The sequence below is a fragment of the Arachis duranensis genome, chromosome 5, assembly GCF_000817695.3.
Source record: "Arachis duranensis cultivar V14167 chromosome 5, aradu.V14167.gnm2.J7QH, whole genome shotgun sequence".
NCBI lineage: Eukaryota > Viridiplantae > Streptophyta > Magnoliopsida > Fabales > Fabaceae > Arachis > Arachis duranensis.
Window position 1 is genome coordinate 21,955,006 of NC_029776.3, and position 16,362 is coordinate 21,971,367.

Consider the following 16,362-nt stretch of genomic DNA (forward strand, 5'->3'; position numbering starts at 1 on the left):
AGTTTTGTATTTCAGTTTCAATGTATATCTTTCAGTATTTTCTTTGAGAGGTAAAAGGCAAAAAGAGAGTCATTGAGAAAGAGCCACAGAGAGAAAAAAAAAAGCTAAGAGAAACACTTGAGAGAAAAGCCAAGAATGATTTTAGATTTCATTTGGTTGTGTTTTTTGTCTTGTGTCATGTACTTGAGAGGTGCCCCTTGCTAAGTTGGGTAAGCACTTATTGTAAAGATTTTAGGTATTAGCATAACCAAGTCAAGTTTAGGTTGAAACTTGTGTGCCCAAATAGGATTATGTGAGTCCTAGGGAATTGGTGTTAATATAGTGAAAATACCACCAATGTTGTAATGCAGACTGGATGTAGGTTGCATTGCATACAACAGCTGAACCAGGATACATGACTGTGTCATCTTCTTCGTTTCTATATCTGTTCTTTTTTCTGAAATTCATAAGACACAATGAAATTCTCTCCTAAATAATTCGCTGCGTAGTTCAAATAGAGTTACAATTTGAGTTCTATCTTGAAAGCTTAATCATTAAATATAAAAGAAGGTCATAGATTCAACCCCACTTCTCTAAGCCTTCTATAAGCTTCAATTGGAATTAGAGACAATGTCTCAAGAATCAAGCTTCACAGCTTGGAGCAAAGGTCCAATGGCGAATAACTTGAGCACAACTATAACACTCAAAGTGTTATGCTAAGGTGGCAAGGTATTATGACCTCTAAAATTAAATATATATATATATGAATAATAAAAAGGGAGCGTCAAAAGATACAAAATATTCAAGTTCCAGGCTCAACCTATGAAGCCAAGGTTGACCGGAGAATATTTACACAAATATACATAACCCAAAATATCCCAAAACAGATAAAACAATAACCTATTTCTCCACATCGACCTTTAAGAGGGACAAAATAAAGTTAAATATACAGAGGAGAATCTAAATACAGAATAATAAACATATAAGTTCAAAATACGGAGTCCCAAGATATAACACTTCGCTTGCAGAATGAACTACAAACGCTTTCCGAGGTGCCTCTCGACCTGCATCTGAAAAACAGCAATATCGTATGGGATGAGAATCGGGGTTTCTCAATATGGTAATGGTGCCGCATACATAAGATATAAGATCCCGGAAAAGGCAGAAGCAATCCTAGAACTCCGACCCTCAAAATTATAAAACTTAAAGATTTAAAACTGAAACCATAAACAGGGTGGTCCTTTAAGGTTCTTAATCTTAACCCAACTCTAATTAAAACGCTCAGTTCTCTGCCTTCCTCCAATCCTCCAACTCCGGTAGAACCACAGAAACAAACAAACAAGCAAAACAAGTACATGTAGAATACAGATACAACAGGTAGCAATTTAACAAGTTAGCATAATAATCACATAGGCAAGCCCAATTAATGCACAAGAAAACAAAATATACATATGCATATGATGAATGTTTATCCTACTGGCCGTGAGCTCACGTGTCGGTTACTTTGTCAAAACCCAACACATTTGGTAGCTAACCCAGACATTTGTCTCTAGGTTGCGCATCCCCAGGAAGAACTTTAACGAAGGAGAGTGTCTTTCCACATCGAAGGAGTGTGCCTTTCCACCTTGTAACCAGAGAAGAATGTGGGGTAAACAATATGAAGGAGAGTGCCTTTCCACCTTCCCCACATCCCCATCACGACAAGTGAGGGAATCCTCCGTCCTCAACTTGCCATCTGAACACATTTTCAAGTTAACACACAAGCGGGTTCGCACCCAAACCTTGCCATCTCGACCATTCTGGCCATACCCAGTCATTGCTAGTCTCAACATTCACCCCTCAATTTAGTCACATCTTCGTGTTTTTCATTCTTAATTCATCATTTTCCAAGCTTAATTCACCCCCAAGTTATTATCCCTTCCTAGATTCACCTTATCACTAGGCACACCACTAAGGTCTAGGGGATAGAGGAGTAAAAATAGAGGTTTAGAGGTTCAAAATTGGATTTTAAAACACAAAAATTAACCTTGCTGAAAATAGGGGTCACGCGTATGTGTGGGCCACGCATACGCGTGAGTGAGTTTTTCCTTGCTTGCATATACAAGCACCTAGCTCATGTACGCGAGATGCCCAACCCGAAAGGGTTGGTCGCGTACGCAAGTTATGCAGAATGGCAAAAATGTTGAATGCTGTAGAATTTTTAATTTTTCACTCCGAACTTCCGACGAGTATAACTTTTTTATTTTAAAATTTTTTCATCCATTTTTTGAATGGCGTAAACTTCACAGACCTAATTTTCATATGAAACAAATTTGAAATAATTTGGGAGTTTGGAAGTCAAGTTTTGGCTCGCCGAAGTTCGGCCAAAAATTAGTTTTTCTCAACCAATCTCAAACCTTTATTTTTACCAATTCCTTTTACCAAAATCAAACTTTTACCACTCAAGATGACACCAACCACATCCAACACAGCCCATATCCTATCACAACCATCCATACCTCAAATTAATCATACTTATCGCAAAAATTTCAATTATACACACACAATTCTCAATTTATCAATATTCATTTTTCTCGTTCATCACCTTCAAAATCATCATTCATCAAACTATTTCACCAACCATAATCACATTCACATCATGATTCATTAAATCTAATCAAGCAGCATTGAATTCTATATACATCGTCAATTGAATCATTAAACATGCTCCAAACTCGTAATTCAACTTATCCTAGGTAGTCTAACCTAAGTTTTTACAAGATGTTCTATATTAAAACGAGAAACCAAAATCATACCTTGGCCAATTCCTCGTTAAAGGCCAGAACACCTCACAATACAACGTTTTCCAAGCTTCCAAGACTCTGAAATCTTACCCAACAGCCCTATAGCCTCCAAAGCTCAACCCAAGCTCCACATTCTCAAACTTGACTCCACCAATAATAATTTTCAATCTATTATCATAATTACCACTATAATCAAAATAAAATTTACTACTTCAACATATATACCAATGGTTTGAGGGTGCTTACCTTGTCCATAACTCAAATGAGCTGAATCCGACAATACTCATAAGCTAATTCGAACCTAAACACCGAAATCATACAAAATTCAACATGTATTCACATTGAATTTCGAAATTAGGGAGAAAAAAATTGAAACTGAGAAGTGAGTTTCATACCTAAACAAGAACTGTGCTTTGTAGAGCTCGTCGATGAAGACGCGTGGCCACAAACGGTGTGGCAATCAAAGCTCGGAGTAGGAAAATCTATGAAATTGAAGTTTGAGTGAAAGTTTGAGTAAGGGTTCCATGGACTCCTTTCTCTCTTCAGCATTCTTGCTGAATGAATGAGGAAGAAGGAGTTTCTATTTAGTATATTGGGCTAAGTGGGTTGGGCCATGGGCCCAATACGGGCCCAGTTCACTTGGTTCGACCCGTTCAATCCAATCTTAGGACAAATTCTTTAAAATTGGTGTCAAAATTCTTATTTTAATTAGTTCTATCTTATTAAACTATAAAATTATATTTTTCTAATTTTTATTAATAATTAATTTATTAATTAATTATTTACTAATTTTACGGATTTTAAAACAACCACAGTTTCCTACACTCTAACAGAAGGTCAGTCAAACAACAGACTTCCCTTTTTCAACGAGAACTAAGCCTACTAAAAAGAGAAGTTGATTTCTTTGCAGAGAAGGCTCTTGTGGAGTAAGGAGAATGACAAATATGGATTACCTGTAGTGATGTGAGAAATAGTACAAGCTCCAAAAAGGCAAGGAGGTTTAGAAGTGGGTGATGCAGTGATTTGTAATACAGCTCTTGTGTTTAAGTATTGGTAGCGATTTTCAAAGGAAGGTTATCCATTATGAAAGAAAATTGTGTGCTCTTATAATAGCTTGAATCCTAATGAATTACTCTCTTGTCAGCCTATACTTAAAAGATGAGGTCCTTGAAAGTATATATGTTAGCTACAGATAAAGGAGCAGGAGGTGAAATATAAAATGATCAAAGGGCTATCTTCGGAGATAAGGGATGGAAGAAGGATTCGATTTTGGAAGGATGATTGGCTACTGTTTGGTGTAAAGGTCACTTTTTCAAGGCTCTTCTGGTCTCAAATAAAAAAGAATTTGTTATAGGAGATTATATGTTTCGGGATGGGCTATAGTGGATATGGAATTTTCAATGGAGAAGGAAACTATTCCAATGGAAGTTCAAATCAGTTAACTAACTTTGTGGGGTTCTACAATCAGTCAAATTAACAGCTGGGAGAAATGACCGATTAGTGTAAAAATTTGTTAAATTAGGTATTTATTCAACTAAATTTTTTGTGCAGGTTTTGCAGGATGAAACACTCCAAGAGGGTATTACAATCTATCGTTTCATAGTGTTATTTGGAGAGACTTGGTGCCACCATGAGTTGAGTTATTCACCTAGTTTGTGTTAATACTAAAAAAAAGAATATGTAGATTATGCGTTATTAACCAAAATGATAAGATTTGTGTATTATGTAAAAAAGATATTGAAAATATTCACCACTTGTTTCTTGGTTGTGAGTTTACTTGGCATGTGTGGTGTGCTTGGTTGCTTGCTTGTAATAAACTATAGGTTGTTCCAAGGGTTAAGTAACACTTTGAGAGTTTGACAAGTGCACCTTTAAAAAAAGAAAGAACGTAATATGTAGTTGATTGATTTTTTTGCTATCATTTGAAATACTTGGTTAGAAAAAAAATTAACAACTGAGAGAGAGGACCGGTTAGTGTAAAAATTTGATAAATCGGGTGTTTATTCAACTAATCTTTTATGCATAGTTTGCAGGCTGAAGCACTCTCGGAAGATATTACAAGCTATAATTTCACTAGTGCTATTTGGAGAGGCTTGGTGCCACCATGAGTTGAGTTATTCACCTGGTTTGTGTTAGTCGGCAGGGTTAATACTAAAGAGAAGTTATGCAGATTAGACGTTATTGATCAAAACAATAAGATTTATGTATTATGTAAGAAGATATTGAGAATATTCACCACTTGTTCCTTGGTTGTGAGTTTACTTGGCAGCTGTGGTGTACTTTGTTGTTTACCTATGATAAACTATAGGCTGTTCCAGAGACAATTAAGTAACACTTTGAGAGTTGAATATGTGTACTTTTAAAAAAGGAAGAATGTAACAGATAGTTGATTGATTTTTTTTCTGTTATTATTTGAAATACTTAGTTGAAAAAGAATGACAGAACCTTCAAAATCAAGAAACAGATGTAGTAGAAATAATCACCATGTCGATTAGGAGCTACAAAAAATGGAATAGCTATTGATCTCTGTGATTATTGATAGCAATATCAGAAATGACTACAGAATTATGGATTGATTTTTTATTGGAAAGTGCTAGGTAAACAATAACCATTTTAAACAATATGAACAACCATCAATCAAATAAAAATACACTATACCTTAATTTAATGCTACTAATTAAATTTAAAATTAATTTACTATTTTAACCCTATTAATTCACATTGTTCAAAAATATTATTGATTACCTATAGTTTTTCTTTTGTATTTATTTGTCTAGCATTTTACTTTCTCTTGTTGCTATACTTGATTCTGTTCAGCTCTTTATTTAAAAAAAAAAAAAAGAAAAAAAAGTGTACAAATGTAGATTTTGACTATAACGGAATGTTGTAGAGACATGATAGAGATTATTGCTTGGTTACGCTGTCATCAAGATCAAATTGGAATTGCTGCAACATAACGGCTATATTATTTATTAAGCAACAGAATATATGATTTTGTTACAAAGCAGCGTTAGTGATGATAGTATATAAAGTGATCGAATAAGTTAGTAAAGGACTTGTCATTATTTGTTCCTATGTATATGCATTTTCCTACAACAATCGAAAATAGTATCAAATATTACATCAAAGGGTGGTTTTGCTCTCTTACGATTCACGATGAACGGTATATGATCACCCTCCACAACCTTATAGTACCTGATTCATCAAATTAAACACCAGAATACAAGAATTGATTGAATTTGACCTAATTATATTGGGGCAAATTGAAAGAATTAACGGGTTAAGGATGGGAGCGGGCGTACCAGATGCCTGGTTTGATGAGTGAAGAATCGTTTTGAAGGAAGCAATTGGGATGTTCAATTGGGAAACGAGGATGTGTCATTGATATTGTGTTTACTGCTCCATCATTCTCCTGCCAATCACCATCCCTTGTATTGCATTGTACACCAAATTTATGTCAAATGTTATCTAATAAATATGGCTTTAATTTTGATCAATGAATCCTTACTTAGTAATAATATCTTATTTTTATTTTCATGTTTGCAAAAAATTATATCAAAATTTAATTTTTAACGTATTTTTTGAAAATATATATTTACTGTTAGGTATTTTTATTGTGCTTTTAAATCATTTGAAGACATTTTGATCGAATTTTAAGTGTTACTATATATAAAATATTTAAAATAATTTTTTGTTTTAATAAATAGTAATATATGCTATTTTTAAATTTATTTTAAAAATATATAGATTAAAAATAAGGTTTAACACAATGTTATTTAAGTATATTCTCAAACATGTTTTTAGAGAAGTATTTTTTATTGATATAATTAGACACTAAAAATATGCGTGTTGAATAAGAACTAAATAAATATTGTATTTAAAATGTGTTAGACATGCAAATATGATAACTCAAGAAAGTGTCTATGCTTCGTAATTTTTTTTATGTATGTAAAATGGTTTAATAATCAAACAGTCTCAAAAAAAGGTATGTTCTATGTCAATCTCGTATAATATCAAATCAAATTGATCTTTTGCGATTTAAACAATGACATGTCACAAAATGATTTAGGTTATATGGTATTTTTTAATTGATAGAAGATTTTAGTGACTAATTTTAATATATATTTAACGATTAATTTTGTAGAGACTAATTTATTGTGATTGATGATTTGATCTTTCAAGAAACAAATTGATGCATACCAAATCTTTTAAAAATCATTTTTACTATTAATGATGTATAAAATATGTTACAAAAGTGAGTTCAATGACATTCGACCATTGGAACAAAAAAGTGTATAGTTACCTGTAGCCTTTATAAGGTGGAGTCAAGTGTGAAGGATAACACCACTGAGCCATCTGCAAGACCCTCAAGAAAAGCAATGGCGTAATCTTGACCATGCTTGAATGAATTGTGAAACCCATCAGCTTCCACGTACGCTTTGTAGCGTAGCTCATGTAGTATGTATTTGGGAATGTCCGTATATGTTTGTTCAGTCTTATACACCCTTGAATTGTGAGGTCAGGGAGGATCCAATCCCCTGAAGCAAATGGACCAGCATTCCCCAGGAGGCAGTCAACAAGGCCGGATATCCCTGCCTTCTTCCACGACATGTTAAATGCCCTTCTTTCTCCATGACAAGTCAAAGTGATCCAACCCAAAATTGTAGCGTTTCTTTAGCATCCAAATGTCTAACCAATCATAAATTATCACCGCAATGCGAAAGAGTTGTAGCATGCAAATAGGTTTCAATGATCTACCATCTCCAGGCCTGAATCATATATATCAAATCAACATTTCATAAATAATGATTATCGTTGAGATAAATCATTATATGACATGAATGATAAGAAATATTTATGAAATTTTTTTTTAAAAAATTGGTCTTTGATGTTGCTTTTAAAAAATTTGAGCGTATCTGCGTATGGCGTACCAAACAAACATAGTATATATACAAAAAATCAACTACCAACAAGAGTGGAGACAGAATATTTTGTCGAAGAGAGTCAAAATGAAAAATATAACTTTAAAAAGAGAAAAAAATTTAAAATTAGGAGAGACTAATATAAAAATTAAAGAACTTTATAGATTAAAAATTTTAATTTAAAAAAATCATTGTCTTTTTATTATGTACTACTTTCTATTGCCAATAAGTTATAATTCAAATGGCATAATTTTTTATATTCATCTAAAAGATAACGGGTTCGAGTTTCTTTATCTTTGGTAAAACAAAAAAGAAAAGATGAACAAGAAAAGAAGAAAAAGAAGATGATAATAATGAAGAAGGAGAAGGAAGAATCATAAGAAGGTAAAACAAAAAGGAGAAGATGAATAAGAAAAGAAGAAAAAGAAGATGATGATAATGAAGAAGAAGGAGGAGGATGAGTGCTTATTTTGAACTGAATTTGTTTGTATGTCGTCGTCATTAAGTAATTTCAATGCATTTTAATATATTGCTTGTTTTGAACCGAATTTGTTTGTGTATCATTATTATTAAATAATTCTAGTGCGTTTTGGATTTAATTTTGGTGCATTCTGGATTTAAATAAGGTACACTTTTGGTCTGAACTTATTTTAAATTGAGTTTGTGTACCGTCGTCATTAAAGAATTTCAGTATATTCTGGATTTAAAATGTTATACATATAAGAAGAATTGAGTTTGTTCGTGTGTCGTCATCATTAAATAATTTAAGTGCATTGCTTGTTTTGAATCGAGTTTGTTTGTGTATTGTTATCATTAAATAATTTTGGTGCATTCTGGATTTAAAATAAGGTACACTTTAGGTTTAAACTTATTTTAAATAGAGTTTATGTACCGTCATCATTAAAGAATTTCGGTGCATTCTGAATTTAAAATGTTATACATATAAGAAGAAGATGACAATGATGACAATAACGATAACCACTATGAAGTACGGACACTTCGTTGAGTTGCCGTGTCCACATATCGGACACAACACTCACCGACACTCGTCTGACACACGTATCTGTTATGTCCAACCGTATCTTAATAAAAAATAAAAAAATTCTTCTCCGGACACGTTTGGACACACCTAAATATAATTTTTCTTCGACACACTTAAATACCATCACGTGTCAGCGTGTTCGGTCTTATTCTTAATATATATTCTTAAAATATATTTAGATATAGTATATATTATTATTTATTAAAACAAAAAATATTTTAAATACTTGATATAATTAAAATAAGACATTAAAAATAATTAAAAAAATTAATTTATATTTTAATTTTAATAAAATATCAAAATATCATTACGATTTATGTAAAAAATATTTTATATTTTATATGTATGTGTGTTCGATCCCTGTGTCTTATAAGATTTTAAAATTTGCGTATCGACGTGTTCATGTCGTGTCGTGTTGTGTTAGTGTCCGTGCATCATAAGATAACCATGATGATAATAATGATGATGGAGGAGGATGTGGTGTGGTGGTGGTGACGACAATGGTAACGAAAGAGAAAGATGAGGAAAAAGGAGGAGGAGGAGAATGAGAAGAAGAAAAAGAAGAAGTAGCAACATCAATGGGAGGAGGAGGAAGAACGCGAAGAAGAATGAGGAGAAACGCGAAAGAAAAGGAGAGGAGGAACGCAAAGAAGAAGAAGAAGATTGCGTGATGTGAAAAATAGTTATAACAACTTGGTTAGACTTTGTTAAGTATTTTGTATAGTTGTAAAGCTTTATTCATTAGTCATTCGTATAGAATACATATTAAAATACAAAATACATATTGAAAATTGAAATACTAGAGGGCCGTCAAAATTTATTGTTTCTGGTCATCACTTAACCATCAATGTTTAAAAGTATAGAATAAAGTATGTTATTAGATTATTAGATTAAAGGAATTGAATTAATGACTAAATAATGACTAAAAATAATAAATTTTAATAGTCTCTTAGTATTTTTCTATTGAAAATGAGTTAAATAACATATGTATTTATAAATACAAATATATATATATATATAGAAGTTGATTTTTTTTATGTGAATATAACATTTTTACTCATAAATAAACATATGTACAATCACGTTTTAAATCCACATCTAACAACTTAAACTTTAAAACAAGTGATTTGATGTCAATAATATATATAACTTGTCAATAGAAGTTAATAAGAGAACTCACTCCATGCCATCAATGTAAGTTCTGGTGGTCCCATTAAACGTTCCTGATAGTGAAGTGATGCTTAATACCCAGTTCTCAGAGGTGTTTCCATACCCCTTAAATGCCTGGAAATAATAATATTAAAAAAAGAAATGGAGAATATATTAACCATATATCACACGTAACAGAACCCATGGATTAGGAGCAACAACCTTATCAGCAAGCATTTGTTGCAAGACACGCACAACTTGTGCTCCACCTGAATGCCCAACAAAGTGAATAGGATGTTCCTCGTCCCAGTCTGGGTAGTGCCCTGTCACCCCCAATATGGATCAACACAGAAAATTATGCATATAAATAAAATATAAGTAAATAACATAAGATCCTTGAACGAACCTCTTTTGTAGATTCGTCCAAACTGCGAGTGCCCGCAAGTTTTGCTGTGTTCTTCACCATAATCAACTTGGCCACCTTTTAAATAATAGAACAATTCCCGTGCTCTGTATATAACCAGAAAGAAAATTTATATTATAACACTTGCAAACAAGTTTGAAGAATTCTCCTACGACAACGATCCATACTAAACCTCACCTATCATAAACACTGGGTAAAGACCCCAAATAAGGGACAAGAACCCTTTGATCTTCGTTCTCTGCCCCAGCAAAGTTTGATAGAGAACCTAATCTCTGGGAATTAAGATTAATCAGAGAGTTAAAGAAGTGAAATTTAAGGCAAAAACATAAAAGGGAAAAACAAAGGAATTAAGGGGAAAAACATTGGGCTCACCCTTTTGTCAAACGGCCCAAATCCAAAAAACCCATGAACCCAAACAATAGTAGGCAAATGATCATCAACCTTGCTTTCTCTTTGTGTTTTAGGTATTGTTTCCTCTCCGGTCCCAACATTACTGATGTTAGGCCTAAGAAAATGCGAAAACTCTTCAAGGGCATGTGAGATTTCTCCAGCAAATGCTAAGCCAAAATAATAAAATTCACAAAGAAAATGAACCAAGTAGCTCACGACTAGCTCCACCAAGTATTGATAAGTAGCCCAAATTGCAATCATCTTAGATGGGTGCCCAAAAAATATAACTATCAAGTTCCAAAAAGTGAACTTGTTTAAAATGTTCAGTGCCCGAGTCGTTTCTAGCTCTTGAAGCTAACAATGTTCTCATTTTATATATCATACCATAGTTTCCTCTATGTATTAAATAAATCATATAAGGTAAGTATGTTTAGAATGAACCTTAGGGAAGCCTGATAAGCCTCTTTGGACGACTCATAGTACATATTACCTTCACGCAAGTACATAGATGTCCAAAAATACACACACACAAACTTATGTCTTAGGCTAAATATTCATTCATGCAAAGTTTTGTCCACATTTTGTCTGGTAGTCGGTAACTCATTTACAGTTTACACCATACAAAAAAAATCAAAAAGTCCAATTTGTCCTCACCAGGCGGTTGTTTTTTTTTTCCCCCTTATAATATCCCCTACCCAATACATTAAGAACTACTATGTCGCAAATCAGAACTCCATATAAGAGGTTGTCACTAATCAATGAGTTACTACATATATAAAATGAAATTCAAATTTTCAACACTTACTTAAACGGTTGAATAAACTAATCACTCGACTAACCCAAATTAATTTCTCACTTGTTGGTTGTTAGTTAACATTTAGTTGTATAATTAGCATTTCTCAAAATTATCCGGGGTTAGAAACACATGATTTGTGTTGCACAAAGAGTAAAACCAGGCCTATGAATAAGTCACAACCATTGCATTTATGCCCATGGCCAAGACCCTTGGCATCTTTACAAATTACTATGGCAAAGCTTAACACATCCAAAAGAGACTTACATTTGAAGAAATTATATGTAATTAATTTTCACTTTTGATAGCATTCATAGCACTGTGTACACTACTTGATTCTGATACTTCTCATAATTCTACAAATAAATTGGAAAAATGAGAGAAAATTTTTACATTTACAAAGGTGAGGGGTAGAAATGAATTGAATGGCCTTTTTTTTTTTTCTCTTTTCAATTGATAAATGGGGAGAGAGAGGGTGTGTCTAAGAGTTGCAAATTTAAGGCTAGTGATGGACTTCATTTGGCACTGTTGGAAGCTTCTTTCTGAAAACATGCTTCCTGCAGCGTTCAAAAATGCTGTCATAGATTAAATCAAACTGCACTCCTGCTCTCTCCCTGTTAATAATGAATTGTATGTGATCACCTTCAACATACTTGTAGTACCTGTTTCAATCCATATATCATAGTTTTAGTTAGTGCACTCAATAATTTCTCACAATTTAAATAAGAAACTTTGCATAAATGCTAGAATTAAAGTAATTGAATAGGCTAAATACCGTTACTAAGAACTCCCTCTATTCTATACTGGATAAGTCGTTTTAACATTCCTAGTACATTAATAAATGAATGTATTTGGATAAGAATTGCATAGGATTCATTGATTTATGAATATATTAGGAAAATAAAAATGATTTATCAAATATGGAATGAAAGGAGTACTTAGTAAGCAATTTGCAACTTGCAACTAGATTCCTTCATTACTACTTAGGGAGCATTCAATCCAGAACATTTTTCAGAACAAAAATACCATCTGCACTCAAAAAATCAACCACCATGTATTTATGTATAAATACAAATGTTGTTTAATTCATTTTTAACGTGTATTTTGTATTCTAATATATATTTTATACAGGTAGCTGATTTGATAATTGATTTTTAGTGTACACCTAGCATGATTGTCTTAAGCAGTAGACTTCTTTTCTCCCCTAGCTTTTCTGACCATAAACTTAATAGATGAAAGGGAATCATCCACATAAATATGAAAACTCCGAAAAGAAGTGGAAAATGATCATTGCATTTAAGTGCTCCCTAATATCAGTTTAAAAAAAAATGTTATTGTCAATTTTATAATTCTGTTAATTCATTGTCAGCAATACATCTCTGCATTATTTACAATAACTTATAAGATGACGGCACTGCATTATATAATATTTCCAGTAACTAAAGTAGTTTGTCCAAGATTATCAGTGTTGGAACTACCAATGTGTTATGGGCTACCAATGTGACTAAAAAAACCCAGATATGGGATGGTGTTACTTACCAGATCCCAGGTTCTAAGGGCTGGCAGTCAGAATCGTTTTCTACAAAGTGGCTGGGGTGTTCAATTGGGAGACGTGGATGAGTCATAGATATTGTGTTCATCGCTCCATCATTGTCATGCCAGTCCTCATCTCTGCCCAAGCAGTTACATAAAACTTTGGTTGATCAACGTTCATATAAATTTCGATTGGGTTATTAAGTAAGGAACTACATATGATGATGAAAAATAAATCTAAATATCTAATGCATTCAAGAACCAACCTGTAGCCTTTATAAGGGAGAGGAGCATTTGGAGGATAGGTCCACTGGCTCATTTGCAAAACTCTGACAAAGAGTAGCGGGTGAATTCCAAGTATGCCTGAAGGAACCGTGATTCCCCGGACCTTCCTGGTACGCTTTGTAGCGTAGCTGAAGTAGTACGTGTCTGGAAATGTGCGTAGTTGGCTGTTTAGTTTTATAGTACCTTGAATTGTAAGGTCAGGGAGGATCCAATCCCCTGAAGCAAATGGACCAGCATTCCCCAGGAGGCAGTCAACAAGGCCGGATATCCCTGCCTTCTTCCACGACATGTTGAAATGATCAAAGCCAAAGTTATAGTAATTCTTCAGCCAGGGAATGTCGAACCAATCATATATAAGCACCCCAATGCGGCAAATTTGTAGCAGGCAAACATTTTTCAATGATACTCCATCTTCTGGCCTGAAAGAATCCCAAATTGTGCGTGGATTAGCGTTTAGATCACTAAATGTAGCAAACTGTTTGATAATTTGCAAAATGCAATCAAATGATACAAGAAAGAGAGAATTTGTCGAGGATTGATGGTTTTCATTGAAAAGCTCAAGAACTTCCATTGATGCAATAATTAATCCCCTTAAACAAGAAGCAACAGCTAAACAGCCTTCTAGTACTACATCATCCTGGTGATTTGTCTATTTTTCATTTGATTCGTTTTCCATGTAAGTTGGAACAATTGCATGCTGTCTCAAATCCCACTTTTGAAAATTGAACCAAGAAGCTTAAATAGATAGGTTGCTAAAGTAAAACCCTAAAGTATTCCCTCCAATGTTGATAAGGCGTTATAACTTTTCTGGTATTCTTATATGAGCAGAAAATTGTTGAATCCCAAAGGGTTAGTTGATCCCTCTTGCTTGCCCAACTGGGTTTAAGCCATTTTATCCTATCATCTAAAAACTATATTCATAGATTGATGTATTTGGATGAAATTTATATCCAGATGCATTGAGTCATAGCATCTAGATACATCAATTTAAGAATGTACCAAAACAATCAAAACAACTTATCCGGTAGTTTGCTAGGATTAAGCGTGAAAATTATGTTATCAGGCCTCACCGCATGCCGTCTAAGTAGGTTCTTGTAGTGCCATTTAACGCTCCAGATAATGCTGTTAGGCTCAATACCCAGTGTTCTGATGTATTTTCATATCCCTTGAATGCCTGAAGACAAATTTAGAACACCAAATATCAAAAAGAACGAACACCAACAAATAAAACAAGACAACCTCATTACGTGCCAATAGGACAGAGAAAATCAGGGATCAAAACCTTATCAGCAAGCATTTGTTGCATGACACGAACAACTTGTGCTCCAGCCGAGTGTCCAACAAAGTGAATAGGGTGATCCTCGTCCCATTCAGGGTAGTGCCCTGCCAATAACACAACAAATGCACCATTGAAACTCTATGGAAAAATACAAAGGAAGCAGAACAGAGTTCGGTGCAAAAGAACAAGAACAAACTGAAAGCATTGAATGAATGAATGATCCCTCGAACCTTGTTCATAAATTCTTCCAAATTGAGAGTGTCCACAAGCCTTGCTGTGCTCTTCTCCATAATCAACTTGGCCACCCTTCAAATAATAGAACAATTCTCGTGCCCTGAAATAAAAATAAATAATTAATTAAGTAATCAGAATTAAAAAAGATATTTGTTGGAAAATCACACACAAACCGATTAAGAGGAAACCCATGAATAAACACCAGACATAAATTATTAATTTTTTTTCTCTTAAGCCTTAGAACCTCACCTATCATGGACGCTGGTTAAAGACCCCAAATCCGGAACCAGAACCCTTTCATCTTTCTTCTCTGCCCCAGCAAAGTATGACAAAGCACCCAATTTCTAAAAGAGAAAACAACAATCATGTACAATAAGAAACCCAGCAAAGAAATTAAAATCAAATTATATTATTAATTTATCATATTATTATTCATTGGAAGATAGAAAAACTTAGCCCAACCCAACAAAAGCTAAAACAAAAACGTGTAACTTTGAAGCAGAAAAAGAAAATGAGATTGGTACTTGGTAAATCTTACCCCTTTGCCAAATCCAAAAATCCCATGAACAAGAACAATAGGAGGAAGATCATCACCATTGGTAGAAGCAACACTGTTTCCTTCATCAGCAGAAATTATTCTCTTCTCATTGACCCTATTGACGACATCAACAATCTTCTTTGGCTTTTGGTACAGAATTTCATTGAGCGACTCAGATAAATCTCCAGCAACAGCTGAGCTGAAAATGTAGAATCCATAAAGCAAATGAACCAAAGAGCTCACAAACAGTTCCACCAGCTTCAGATATCCCATCCATAACCTCAACATTTTATCAAACACCTTGTCTACAAGAAGATGAAGAAGAAAGAGGAAGAAGAAGAAGAAGGACCAACAAAAGACCAGAGATTGATTTCAAACGAAAGAGCCTTCCTTTATACCAAAACAACAAAAGAAGGCTCTCTGGAAGCAACAAGTTTAAAGGGGTCAAACTTTATTTTAATTTGAAAAAAAAAAATGAAGCTTTGAAGGTGAAAGAGACCCTTGTGAAGATCTCCTCCTCTATGCAGAAGAAACCTTGTTGGATATGGCAACGGCAATGGCAATAATAAGAATTAAGAAAAACTTACGCGCTCTTTCTTTTCTTTAGACTTTAGGGGAAAAAAATTATAAAAAAAAAGGTCTTTTGACGTTACACACATTTTCTACGTTTTCTACCATACAACACAAAACCCAATGACCAATCACAATACGGCAATACCCTTACTTCCATAATAATAAAAATAAAAATTAGTAATATTGTGTTGAAGAAAAAAAGAAGGGGGGGCTGGATTGGGTTTTTTGAGCTATGACACTTGTCCTAGCAAGATCCTTGAGTCTCCGATTTTTTTTGTCAATTTTGGTGGGTACCACTAAAATTGGGTATAACTTACTCGAACCAAAGATTAGTGCCAATTTTTTCGGCTACTAATTTGGAAAAATTGTATTAGAAGAAAGGCTTAAAATTATGTGCCTAATGCTTGTACTACTAGACACTATTTGAGAAAAATAGGT

At 33.6% G+C, this 16,362-nt stretch overlaps 2 protein-coding genes across 2 annotated transcripts; both read right to left on the bottom strand.

Moving 5' to 3' along the window:
• Positions 1–5,773: 5,773 nt before the first annotated feature.
• On the bottom strand, positions 5,774–10,950 carry LOC107488730 (uncharacterized). The gene is given in 9 exon segments (XM_021142464.2): positions 5,774–5,957; positions 6,065–6,190; positions 7,066–7,379; positions 7,381–7,531; positions 9,907–10,010; positions 10,098–10,198; positions 10,282–10,385; positions 10,477–10,571; positions 10,672–10,950. Coding segments are annotated over 9 exon segments (1,407 nt in total). The 3' UTR covers positions 5,774–5,824.
• Positions 10,951–11,650: 700 nt separating this feature from the next.
• On the bottom strand, positions 11,651–15,931 carry LOC107488813 (uncharacterized). Its single transcript, XM_016109588.3, has 8 exons — positions 15,352–15,931; positions 15,063–15,157; positions 14,810–14,913; positions 14,583–14,683; positions 14,371–14,474; positions 13,282–13,719; positions 13,022–13,153; positions 11,651–12,144 (listed from the first exon to the last, which is right to left on the bottom strand). The coding sequence occupies exons 1-8, from the start codon at positions 15,637–15,639 to the stop codon at positions 11,985–11,987; spliced, it is 1,422 nt and encodes a 473-aa protein (XP_015965074.1). The 5' UTR covers positions 15,640–15,931; the 3' UTR covers positions 11,651–11,984.
• Between the last annotated feature and the right edge of the window lie 431 nt (positions 15,932–16,362).

Excerpts from the sequence above, each read along its gene's own strand:
- LOC107488813 (XM_016109588.3), bottom strand. The coding sequence starts at position 15,639 with ATGTTGAGGTTATGGATGGGATATCTGAAGCTGGTGGAACTGTTTGTG. Across the intron at positions 14,914-15,062 it reads TTAACCAGCGTCCATGATAG|GGCACGAGAATTGTTCTATT; the intron begins GTGAGGTTCTAA and ends TTTTTATTTCAG. Across the intron at positions 13,720-14,370 it reads ACCTACTTAGACGGCATGCG|GCCAGAAGATGGAGTATCAT; the intron begins GTGAGGCCTGAT and ends GGATTCTTTCAG.